Source organism: Neoarius graeffei, chromosome 10 (genome assembly GCF_027579695.1).
Source record: "Neoarius graeffei isolate fNeoGra1 chromosome 10, fNeoGra1.pri, whole genome shotgun sequence".
Lineage (NCBI taxonomy): Eukaryota > Metazoa > Chordata > Actinopteri > Siluriformes > Ariidae > Neoarius > Neoarius graeffei.
Window position 1 is genome coordinate 31,100,861 of NC_083578.1, and position 13,697 is coordinate 31,114,557.

General features: G+C 41.2%; 1 protein-coding gene across 1 annotated transcript in view; it reads right to left on the bottom strand.

The window, feature by feature from the left end:
- bpifcl (BPI fold containing family C, like) overlaps positions 1-13,697 on the bottom strand; it is a 45,275-nt gene that overhangs the window by 27,649 nt on the left and 3,929 nt on the right. Inside the window, exons 3-5 of the mRNA XM_060931703.1 lie at positions 6,355-6,466; positions 5,321-5,449; positions 2,807-2,959 (exon numbers count right to left, since the gene is read on the bottom strand). Coding sequence (XP_060787686.1) covers positions 2,807-2,959; positions 5,321-5,449; positions 6,355-6,466 — 394 coding nt within the window. The remainder of the gene's footprint in view (positions 1-2,806; positions 2,960-5,320; positions 5,450-6,354; positions 6,467-13,697) is intronic.

Sequence of the window (13,697 nt, forward strand, 5' to 3'; positions counted from 1 at the left end):
TTTGCTTGCAATTTTTCAAGTAAAGAATCCTGAGGGATCCTGTACAATCATTGTGTAAATGAGACAAAAGGGATAGTTTGTCATGGCTACCTGCCAGCATGCTAACATGCTATTGACTAACATGATAAATGTCTGTGTGTGTGTATGTCCTAACGCAAGCATTCCTAATGAAGTGGCCACTAAGCTGAAGCTAATTTGTCGCTGCTAAAATGATACCTGCGGGCATGCTAACATGCTAATGGTTCACATGCCATCTCATCTCATTATCTCTAGCCGCTTTATCCTGTTCTACAGGGTCGCAGGCAAGCTGGAGCCTATCCCAGCTGACTACGGGCGAAAGGCGGGGTACACCCTGGACAAGTCGCCAGGTCATCACAGGGCTGACACATAGACAACCATTCACACCTATGGTCAATTTAGAGTCACCAGTTAACCTAAGCTGCATGTCTTTGGAGTGTGGGGGAAACCGGAGCACCCAGAGGAAACCCACGCGGACACGGGGAGAACATGCAAACTCTGCACAGAAAGGCCCTTGCCGGCCACGGGGCTCGAACCCAGGCCTTCTTGCTGTGAGGCGACAGCGCTAACCACTACACCACCGTGCCACCCGTTCACATGCCATTTGCATGCTAAATGTACGTGCATGTTTATACAGACACACGTGTTCCTAATAATGTGGCCATTAAGTTGAAGTTGATTAGTCACAGCTAATATACTAACTGCTAGCCTGCTAACATGACAATGGCTGACATGCTCAATGTATATGCCTGTGCATGGGGTTACACAAGTGTTCCTAATAAAGTGGCCACTAAGTTGAAGTTGATTTGCAATGGCTACCTGCTAGCATGCTAACATGCTATTGACTAACATGATTAATGTTTGTATGTTTAGAGTAGGCCATAAATGGTATAATGCTTGTATTAATATTAACAATATAAACAAATCCACAGGGTGGCACGGTGGTGTAGTGGTTAGCGCTGTCGCGTCACAGCAAGAAGGCCTGGGTTCGAACCCTGTGGCTGGCGAGGGACTTTTTGTGCAGAGTTTGCATGTTGTCCGAGTGGGTTTCCTCTGGGTGCTCTGGTTTTCCCCACAGTCCAAAGACATGCAGGTTAGGTTAACTGGTGACTCTAAATTGACCGTAGGTGTGAATGGTTGTCTGTGTCTATGTGTCAGCTCTGGGATGACCTGGTGACTTGTCCAGGGTGTACCCTGCCTTTCGCCTGTAGTCAGCTGGGATAGGCTCCAGCTTGCCTGTGACCCTGTAGAACAGGATAAAGCAGCTAGAGATGAGATGAGAAACGAATCCACGTTCTATTATAGGGATTGTGTGTGCGCATCAGTGGGTAACCCCATTAAATGTCCTTGTATATGTTACTATTGAATTGTTGAAAATTAGCCCAAACAAATTAGAAATTTGTTTCTCTCCAGCAAAAAAAAAAGTATATTTTGAAAGTGGTTAAATAAATGAACCTCCTAAACGTGAACTCGCTTTTTGGGTCGTTCTTCTCGACAATAAAGTTGATCTTCTACATTTCACCTCTGACCGTTGCCTATGACCTTTAAGATTTCCCTTCACTGGAACTAATGCCGCTTTTCCACTACCAACGCGGCTGAGTTGGGCTGAGCTGTGCCGTGCTGAGTTGGGCTGAGTCGAGCTGAGTGGGGCTGTTGGAGTTGCATTTCGACTACAACCACGCTGAACCGTGCTGGCTGGAAGTGGGTGGACACATTGGGTGGAGTTAGCGAAAGTGGATGGACGTCAGGTGATGTCGTTAGGCGGCGCAAACAGTGACATCAGTGAGCTTTTAAGCGGTAGTCTTACGACCCGGATAGTAAACAATAAACATGGAGGACATGGAGTCGTTAGTGTTGCTGGTCTTGGTGCTGTGGCTTGTTGTCACCGACAACGCCAACAGATACTGGCAAGAGCGTATAGATGAGGCGAGGCGCATAAGGCTTCATAATTCTCGTAATTCGTAATTCTCCTTCTTCCGGGTTTACGGTGTTTACAGATCCCAGCGTGCTCGCAGGGCGTGTGTGGGCATGTGAGGACACTCCTCCTCACCAATCAGTGCACAGGGGAGTGTCTGCTCACACCCCCAGCCTCACTCAGCTCGGTTTGGCTCGCTTCAGCCCCACTCCAAAACTGTGCGAGTTTTGGGGGCTAAGCAGGGCTGAAGCGAGCTGAGTCGTGCTGTTCTTAGATAGTCGAAACACGAGCCGTGTCGGGCTGAAGTGGGCTGAAGCGAGCTGAAGTGAGCTGAAAAAGGGTAGTGGAAAAGGGCCATAAGGGACCCAAACCTGTTGCAGCATGGCAATGCCTCTGGGCACAATGTGAGCTCCATGAAGACATGGTTTGCCAAGGGTGATGTGGAAGAACTTGAGTGGCCTACATAGAGCCCTGACCTCAAACCCCCTGAACACCTTTGAGATTAATTGGAACGGTGACTGCACACCAGACGTTCTAGTATGGCGTCAGTTCCTGACCTTGACATTTGAACATGTGGCTGAATGGGCAAATCCCCACAGCCATACTCCAAAATCTAGTGGAAAGCCTCTTCAGAAGATTGGAGGTTATTGTAACAGCAAAAGGGGACTAAATCGGAAATGGTATGTTCAACAAGTACATATGGGTGTGATCATCAGATGTCTATAAACTTTTAGCCACAGAGTGAATAAGTATTCTAGAAAGAGAATCAGAAAAATGGTTTGGTTGTTAATATCTAATTGTGTATTCTGGTATGTACTATACTTCCTATCATGCATGAGACATTAATATTAAATTAAATACATTTAGACTTACCTTCCACCACCATGGAAGTTCAGCTGAATACCTTCCACATCGGCATAACATGTGACAGTGTAAATGGAAAGGTGCTCTTCAGTGCTCTCAAACTCCAACAATGTGTTGAGATTGATGGTATATATAGCCAGATCAAACCAACCGCCATCATGACTGCATTAAAGCACATATCAGTGTACTTGAGTTGTACTAGAGTATATTTTAAACTTTACAATGGCATTATACAACACAAAGTTTATGTACACATTGCATTCAGGAAGTATTCATTTTCCCTCATTATGTTACATTACAGCCACACATTAAAATGGAGTAAATATATTTGTTTTCTGTTCAATATACAAAAAGAAAAAAACAAAAAGAAAATCCAGGGTAAAAAGTGTTAACAGATTAATAAAAAAATAAAGCTGGAATATTGCATTTACATAGGTACTCAAGTCCTTAGACTAACTTATTTATCATTGTAAAAATAACTGATTTCATTTTTATAATTTATACAAATATTACTGAAAGACTGAATGACACCACTGTACATTGTATGGAATCACTATGCGCTTATACACCTAGCCTGAGTGTGTATTGTTGGGGGGATGCTTTTGAAAAATTGTATTTATTTATTTATTTATTTATTTATTTGATGGGGATGTATTTATCCCTGCCTTATAAGACTGAATTAAATAAATGCATTTCCAATTCCCAACAGTAAAGGATACAATTTAATAATACTAGCTAGGCAGAGTGTGTGTGTGTGTGTGTGTGTGTGTGTGTGTGTGTGTGTGTGTGTGTGTTTCCTCAGTATTAGCCAACATTTATCAAGTAAGCTCATTGCATTGTTGTTGCCACCTCTCTTTCTCCAGACCAATGCCTTTTTTTTTTTTTTTAATCTTACATTTAAGATGGCCTTTTCAGCTTTGATAAAAAGGTGTGTGTGAGTGATCCTGGACCATAATGGATACAAAGGTTACAGATCTGTCAGGCTCATGTTCACATTTGTTCCATATCTGTGGTAAAATGTTTGAAAGTGTAATGCTCCCAGGTCTGTTCTTTTCTTGAATCGATTCATAACAGTGAAAACAATTAGTTTCTGCAGATTTTGCCTTCAGTTTGGGAATTGTAGACTGTGTGTGTGTGTGTGTGTGTGTGTGAGAGAGAGAGAGAGAGAGAGAGAGAGAGAAAGAGAGAGAGAGAGAGGTATTTGAAAGGAATAACAGTATCATTAAAATCCCAATGCATACATCTCATCTCATTATCTCTAGCCGCTTTATCCTGTTCTACAGGGTTGCAGGCAAGCTGGAGCCTATCCCAGCTGACTACGGGCGAAAGGCAGGGTACACCCTGGACAAGTCGCCAGGTCATCACAGGGCTGACACATAGACACAGACAACCATTCACACTCACATTCACACCTACGGTCAATTTAGAGTCACCAGTTAACCTAACCTGCATGTCTTTGGACTGTGGGGGAAACCGGAGCACCCGGAGGAAACCCACACGGACATGGGGAGAACATGCAAACTCCGCACAGAAAGGCCCTCGTCGGCCACGGGGCTCGAACCCAGACCTTCTTGCTGTGAGGCGACAGCGCTAACCACTACGCCACCGTGCTGCCCCCCAATGCATACATTTAAATTAAAATGCCCAAAATAATATTTATGACTAACTACACAGCTTTTACAAAGAAAGTAAGCAACCAGACACTGAAATACCAGACATCATCAGACAGATGTAAGCAATGGAACTACAGCCCATACAGAGAACCCAGTGCTTTCTTCACAGAAGAATGGGGGTCAAACTATATTGCCTAAAATGCCAATGAAGCACTCATTGTCTGTGCTTTTTGTACATTTAATTGTCCCTTTAATTAATATTAATAGTCCATCTGCATGATAATTAAATTTTACTTCCTTTTTTATTTTCTACACTGGGGCTCCCCGCCGCTCAGCACCGAAAATTCAATGAATAGAAAAAAAAGAGTAGCTTCAATTAAATATGGAAATAATTCTAATCACAACATGTAGTGGAACACCTGATTTAGTGCATATAATTAAAAATAGTACTTTTTCTGGGGCTTTTCTGTGTGGATTTTGCATGTTCTCCTCATGCCTGTGTTGGTTCCTCTGGGTGCTCTGATTTGTTCCCATAGTCCACAGGCATGCAGATTAGGTCAGCTGGCTACTCTAAACTGCCCATACGTGTGAATGACTGTCTGTCTCTCTGTGTTAGCCCTGCCATATAGACTGGTGACCTGTCAAGGGTGTATCCCCGTCTCAGTGTAATAGCTTTGTCCAATATAACAGGCTCAATTTAGCCGACATATCATAAAGAAGAGGACATTAACACATAAACCTACCTCAAAGGTTATAGTGTCCACAGCCTATTGACTGTCCACTAGCATATTTTAAATAAGTAACTTAATTTTTAATGTTCTAATTCTGTAATGAACCAAACTGTACATGTATGTAGTGTAGCATAAAGTAACATGATAAAAACACATTGAACCCCACCACCCCGACTTACATCAAGCCAAATTCCGTATTCCAGTGCCCAGTGATGGCAAGGGAGAGTCCATTCACTTTTAGAGATACACCTGTTCCCTCAGAAAAGGCCACAGAGGGTTCTGGCAAATCGCAGCGTGCAATAGTCATGCTGAGGAGTAACAATAGAATAGCAAGTACAGCATGTTAAATAGTAACACTTTAAGCCAGTAGAAATGAAGACAAATCTTTGGATTAATTTTTCCATCGTTTGCTCAAACTGACATCATTTGATCCTATTTTGGTCCCACTGACAGACTTTAGAGGAAAATTCTGTTATAAAAACAAACAAAAGCACCATATGACTGCATTTGCTGACACTGACAACTTAGTTTGTTCAGAACCCCCTAGGGGTGTACAGTAGATGCAGGCATCTACATTCTGACTATTGTGGAAAAATATCTTTCATAAAAAGAAAATAGGGAGAATAGCATCAAAAGATGTCATCTTTCAAAGCAAAAATTGTCTATCTGCATATAAAATTTGAGCTTTCTCTGTCTCTTTAGTGTGAAGCACTTAATATTGAAAAAGACATGTATTCTCTGGACTTGTCTACACACTGCTGGAACTCCCCGTGTAAAATGGCCAAGAAGGGACATCACAAACCAAATACTTTCACCATTAAAAAAAAAAAAACCATCATGTTCCAACAAGGCAACAATAAAATGCAGCTGATGTGTAGAAACAACAAATATTATATATTGTATCCAGTAAGATTTCAAATGGAGAAAAAAAAGAAAAACAGTAATTTACCCTAATTTGCTCTTAGCCACAGCTTATTAATCAGTAATTCACTGTAAAGTATATTACTCAGTAATTGCTATAAATTATGCAGTAACCAAAGTCAGGATTAATAGTTATGTGTTTATGAGAGTGAGGAATATCAACCAAAAGATAGTTTTAATCTGCTTTTACATCTGCTTCAGAAATCTTCAGAAATCAATCAAATTGCTTTTGTTTTGGTTAGTTCTGATTTGTTTTTGTAATACAATATTCACAACTGGTTTAGGTACTTACTCATACAGGACATAGTAAACTGAGCCCAAAAAAATATCGACACTCCCTCTGACCTCTGGGAGCTTAATTTTACTCAGTTCATTCTGAAGCCAGTCAGTTGCCCAGTGAGATGCTACACATATAGAAAGAAAAAGTAAGTAACACAACATTGTCCATTCTAACACACACACACACACACACACACACACACACACACATCTCTAGACAGAATTTACACTCCACATTTACCATATATGAACACCAGAGGGAGCTCTGTGGATTCTGGCGCTACACTTTATCATAAACAAGAGGGCAGTGTTATTAGATTAGATTAGATTAGATTAGATTAGATTAGATTAGATTAGATTAGATTAGATTAGATTAGATTAGATTAGATTAGATTAGATAAAACTTTATTGATCCCTTTGGGAGGGTTCCCTCAGGGAAATTAAGATTCCAGCAGCATCATTACAGATAAACAGAGAAAAGAAATAGAGGAAAACTTCTAGATAAATTAAAATAAATTAAAATAAATTAAGTATTTACAAATACAAATATAAAAAGAATAAGATATGGGGAAGAGAGGAAGGGGGAGGAGGAAAAAAGTGTTGTAAAAAAAATAAAATTCTCACAGTACTGCAGGATTCACTGGACAAAATAAATAAATAAATAAACCCTCAGGAACTGATGTGTTTTTGCATTTCACAGAGATATGACTGGAAGCATCAGTACCCAATCAAGACATAAAGCCGGTAGGATTTTACTCTCAGGATAAAACATCCAACTCTTGCAAACTGTCACATATGCACCTGCCAACACTCAGGACTCAGTTTCCTAGAATTTACTGCGGCCCTTCAAACATGGCTGCCATGGACTACAGCACCCAACAGGCACCTCACCGCTCACAGTCACCTGACTACTGATTGCACACACCTGGACTCAATTCACACACACACATACACACACACACACACATATATATATATATATATATATATATATATATATATATATATACAACCCCGATTCCAAAAAAGTTGGTACAAAGTACAAATTGTAAATAAAAACAGAATGCAATGATTTACAAATCTCAAAAACTGATATTGTATTCACAATAGAACATAGACAACATATCAAATGTTGAAAGTGAAACATTTTGAAATGTCATGCCAAATATTGGCTCATTTGAAATTTCATGACAGCAACACATCTCAAAAACGTTGGGACAGGGGCAATAAGAGGCTGGAAAAGTTAAAAGGTACAAAAAAGGAACAGCTGGAGGACCAAATTGCAACTCATTAGGTCAATTGGCAATAGGTCATTAACATGACTGGGTATAAAAAGAGCATCTTGGAGTGGCAGTGGCTCTCAGAAGTAAAGATGGGAAGAGGATCACCAATCCCCCTAATTCTGCACCGACAAATAGTGGAGCAATATCAGAAAGGAGTTCGACAGTGTAAAATTGTAGAGTTTGAACATATCATCATCTACAATGCACAATATCATCAAAAGATTCAGAGAATCTGGAAGAATCTCTGTGCGTAAGGGTCAAGGCCGGAAAACCATACTGGGTGCCCGTGATCTTCGGGCCCTTAGACGGCACTGCGTCACATGCAGGCATGCTTCTGTATTGGAAATCACAAAATGGGCTCAGGAATATTTCCAGAGAACATTATCTGTGAACACAATTCACCATGCCATCCGCCATTGCCAGCTAAAACTCTACAGTTCAAAGAAGAAGCCGTATCTAAACATGATCCAGAAGCGCAGACATCTTCTCTGGGCCAAGGCTCATTTAAAATGGACTGTGGCAAAGTGGAAAACTGTTCTGTGGTCAGACGAATCAAAATTTGAAGTTCTTTATGGAAATCAGGGATGCCGTGTCATTCGGACTAAAGAGGAGAAGGATGACCCAAGTCGTTATCAGCGCTCAGTTCAGAAGCCTGCATCTCTGATGGTATGGGGTTGCATTAGTGCGTGTGGCATGGGCAGCTTACACATCTGGAAAGACACCATCAATGCTGGAAGGTATATCCAGGTTCTAGAGTAACATATGCTCCCATCCAGACGACGTCTCTTTCAGGAAAGACCTTGCATTTTCCAACATGACAATGCCAAACCACACACTGCATCAATTACAGCATCATGGCTGCATAGAAGAAGGGTCCGGGTACTGAACTGGCCAGCCTGCAGTCCAGATCTTTCACCCATAGAAAACATTTGGTGCATCATAAAACGGAAGATACGACAAAAAAGACCTAAGACAGTTGAGCATCTAAAATCCTACATTAGACAAGAATGGGTTAACATTCCTATCCCTAAACTTGAGCAACTTGTCTCCTCAGTCCCCAGACGTTTACAGACTGTTGTAAAGAGAACAGGTGATGTCTCACAGTGGTAAACATGGCCTTGTCCCAAATTTTTTGAGATATGATGTTGTCATGAAATTTAAAATCACCTAATTTTTCTCTTTAAATGGTACATTTTCTCAGTTTAAACATTTGATATGTCATCTATGTTCTATTCTGAATAAAATATGGAATTTTGAAACTTCCACATCATTGCATTCCGTTTTTATTTACAATTTGTACTTTGTCCCAACTTTTTTGGAATTGGGGTTGTGTATATATATCTCATCTCATCTCATCTCATTATCTCTAGCCGCTTTATCCTTCTACAGGGTCGCAGGCAAGCTGGAGCCTATCCCAGCTGACTACGGGCGAAAGGCAGGGTACACCCTGGACAAGTCGCCAGGTCATCACAGGGCTGACACATAGACACAGACAACCATTCACACCTATGGTCAATTTAGAGTCACCAGTTAACCTAACCTGCATGTCTTTGGACTGTGGGAGAAACCGGAGCACCCGGAGGAAACCCATGCAGACACGGGGAGAACATGCAAACTCCGCACAGAAAGGCCCTCGCCAGCCACGGGGCTCGAACCCGGACCTTCTTGCTGTGAGGCGACAGTGCTAACCACTACACCACCGTGCCGCACTGTGTGTGTGTGTGTGTGTGTGTGTGTGTATATATATATATATATTTTGTGTGTGTATACAGTGGTGCTTGAAAATTTGTGAACCCTTTAGAGTTTTCATTATTTCTGCATAAATATAACCTGAAACATCATCAGAATTTCACACAAGTCCTAAAAGTAGATAAAGAGAACCCAGTTAAACAAATGAGACAAAAATATTATACTTGGTAATTTATTTATTGAGGAAAATGATCCAATATTACATATCTGTGAGTGGCAAAAGTATGTGAACCTCTAGGATTAGCAGTTAATTTGAAGGTGAAATTAGAGTCAGGTGTTTTCAATCAATGGGATGACAATCAGGTGTGAGTGGGCACCCTGTTTTATTTAAAGAACAGGGATCTATCAAAGTCTGATCTTCACAACACATGTTTGTGGAAGTGTATCATGGCACGAACAAAGGAGATTTCTGAGGACCTCAGAAAAAGTGTTGTTGATGCTCATCAGTCTGGAAAAGGTTATAAAACCATCTCTAAAGAGTTTGGACTCCACCAATCCACAGTCAGACAGATTGTGTACAAATGGAGGAAATTCAAGACCATTGTTACCCTCCCCAGGAGTGGTCAACCAACAAAGATCACTCCAAGAGCGAGGCGTGTATTAGTCGGCAAGGTCACAAAGGACCCCAGGGTAACTTCTAAGCAACTGAAGGCCTCTCTCACATTGACTAATGTTAATGTTCATGAGTCCACCATCAGGAGAACACTGAACAACAATGGTGTGCATGGCAGGGTTGCAAGGAGAAAGCCACTGCTCTCCAAAAAGAACATTGCTGCTCATCTGCAGTTTGCTAAAGATCACGTGGACAAGCCAGAAGGCTATTGGAAAAATGTTTTGTGGACGGATGAGACCAAAATAGAACATTTTGGTTTAAATGAGAAGCGTTATGTTTGGAGAAAGGAAAACACTGCATTCCAGCATAAGAACCTTATCCCATCTGTGAAACATGGTGGTGGTAGTATCATGGTTTGGGCCTGATTTGCTGCATCTGGGCCAGGACAGCTTGCCATCATTGATGGAACAATGAATTTGAATTATCCCAGCGAATTCTAAAGGAAAATGTCAGGACATCTGTCCATGAACTGAATCTCAAGAGAAGGTGGGTCATGCAGCAAGACAATGACCATAAGCACACAAGTCGTTCTACCAAAGAATGGTTAAAGAAGAATAAAGTTAATGTTTTGGAATGGCCAAGTCAAAGTCCTGACCTTAATCCAATGGAAATGTTGTGGAAAGACCTGAAGCGAGCAGTTCATGTGAGGAAACCCACCAACATCCCAGAGTTGAAGCTGTTCTGTACGGAGGAATGGGCTAAAATTCCTCCAAGCCGGTGTGCAGGACTGATCAACAGTTACCGCAAACGTTTAGTTGCAGTTATTGCTGCACAAGGGGGTCACACCAGATGCTGAAAGCAAAGGTTCACATACTTTTGCCACTCACAGATATGTAATATTGGATAATTTTCCTCAATAAATAAATGACCAAGTATAATATTTTTGTCTCATTTGTTTAACTGGGTTCTCTTTATCTACTTTTAGGACTTGTGTGAAAATCTGATGATGTTTTAGGTCATATTTATGCAGAAATATAGAAAATTCTAAAGGGTTCACAAACTTTCAAGCACCACTGTGTATATATATATATATATATATATATATCAGAGGGGGCGGCACGGTGGTGTAGTGGTTAGCGCTGTCGCCTCACAGCAAGAAGGTCCTGGGTTCGAGCCCCGTGGCCGGCGAGGGCCTTTCTGTGTGGAGTTTGCATGTTCTCCCCGTGTCCGCGTGGGTTTCCTCCGGGTGCTCCGGTTTCCCCCACAGTCCAAAGACATGCAGGTTAGGTTAACTGGTGACTCTAAATTGACCGTAGGTGTGAATGTGAGTGTGAATGGTTGTCTGTGTCAGCCCTGTGATGACCTGGCGACTTGTCCAGGGTGTACCCCGCCTTTCGCCCGTAGTCAGCTGGGATAGGCTCCAGCTTGCCTGCGACCCTGTAGAAGGATAAAAGCGGCTAGAGATAATGAGATGAGATATATCAGAGGGGAACCGTCAGGGCCTTCTAGGCCTTCAGAGAAGGCCTTAAAAATTTTGGACCAAAAGTAGCTAATAAATAATATAAATATGCATATATTTTTTTAAAAACTGTCTAATTTAATACCATACACTAATACATTTCTCACGTGTTCTTCAGTTAAGTTTACTGTCAAGTTCACATCAGCAATGAAAGGGTTACTGGCTGAAACACGCTGTCCAATCAAAATCGTCCCTCATGGAGAGCGAGCTCATTAATTGGTTAGGACTTCACAAGTCCCTGAGAAGGCCTGAGCTATGTATTTTGATATGGAGAATGATGGGGAAATTGACCAATCAATGTTTGATTTTAAGTGGGCGGGACAAAAACAAAAGATTGTAGGCCTTCATGAAGTCCTAGCCAATGCTCTTAGCCGACAGGACAGTAGCGGGCAAAATAAAATTGATAGAATTAGTGGTTGAGAGTTGAATGCCGGATAACGAGAGCGACGTTGTGGCTAGCTTGCTAGCATCGCCTTTTTCAAGGCGACCTTTCACCGAAAAGCTGGAGATAATAAAAAACGGAAGACCAACTCCACAATTAGAGTTAAAAGAAAATGTAAAAACGGTGGAAAGGCATTTCAAGATGGAAAATTATCCGAGGTATCCATGGATGACGGGCTGTAAGAAAACAAACAAAAAGACTTTTATTTGATGCGCCTCCCGAAATGGAAATGTAGGCTATTTGTACTTCATGTCAATTTAAAATATGTCTTTTTATTGCCAACTTTAAGAATTATTCATTTGAAATTGCATTACAGTTTGAAGATTGTTTGTTTTTTTGTACGCTGTTATTTAATAGTGCTGTTAGCATATATATATATATATATATATATATATATATATATATATATAATATTTTTTTTTAAAGGTCACGAGTTTTATGCAATGTTTCCTGTTGGGGAAGTTGTGATGTTATGGTCTGTTTGTTTACATCCTTGTCGTCGTTAATTAAACGATCAGTTACTTCGCTTTCAAGTCATCCTCTGTGCCTTTGCCGCGATTATTTATTTTCTCATCAATATGAGGGCTGAGGTGAAGGCCCAGCTGTAGTGCTCACGGTTCGCCACTGAGATAGATATATATAATGTGTGTGTGTGTATACAGTGGTGCTTGAAAGTTTGTGTGTGTGTCAGCGGGGGCATGGTTGAGCGTCGGCTGTGAACGGCGAGGAGGCAGGTTGAACCAGCCGGTAACATGTGATGAGCTGCGCCTGTGTCAAATTACTGGCTGTCTCTTAACCTGTGTCTCTGTGTGTCTTTCAGACAGTCAGGAATGAGAGAAAGAACTGTGTGTGTGTGTGGTGTGAAAGAGTCACTGAAAAGTGTGTACAAATAAAGGAATTCCCCTGTTCTGAAACTTGCTTCCCGTTCCTCTGTTTCCCAAAATCAGAGATCTGTCACGATATACAAACAAGCTCTTGGCAGCCAGTGGCTGTTCTTAAACCAGCTGAACAAATGCCCCCAGTATACTTGATTTTTACACCATCAGCCTTGTTGCAAATCTAGCACCATATGGTATCAAAAAGAAAAGAAAACACACAAACAAATGCTAGCATTGCTTTTCCAAATGACACAAAACTCTGAGACATACATGTCAACCTATACGGAATGTCCGTATTTTATACGGATTTGATTCAATAAACGTAGTATACGGGCGTATAAATAAAGTTATACGGATTCTTTAAAAAAACTTCAATGTTTATTTAGAGCTATAATCAATTCCCACGATGATAAAAGAGCACATAACATTTACAAACGTACTGTACACCACAGACAGCCAGTAAAGAGTCTTATGAAATCACGCGTTATCTTGTGGTAGCGAGACTTCGTTCCACTTTTGATCATGCGCACACTGCATTGCGAGAATCCCGCCAACCGTGAAGTCATAGACATATAAACATAGACGCCACCTTCTGCGTAGAATCATACGTCATCCTCGCCGCCATATTGGATGTGGCAAAGTGGAGATTCTTCAACCATCTCTGGTATAGCGTCTAGACAGTAGCTGAGAATAAAGATGCCTCATTCATGTGCTGCGTTTAACTGTACCAACAGGTTTACCGTCCAAATGAGATCACATGGGATTACCTTTCACAGGTGAGACTGGAAAAATACTTTTCATTGTATTTGGTCATTATAACGTAATTTTACAAACAGATTTTTCTGACTTTGTGGCTAATATGAAGTCTCATGCATAATAGCCGCTCGGTGAAACCTGTCTCCAAACAATGAAGTATTTCCTTCGTAACTACG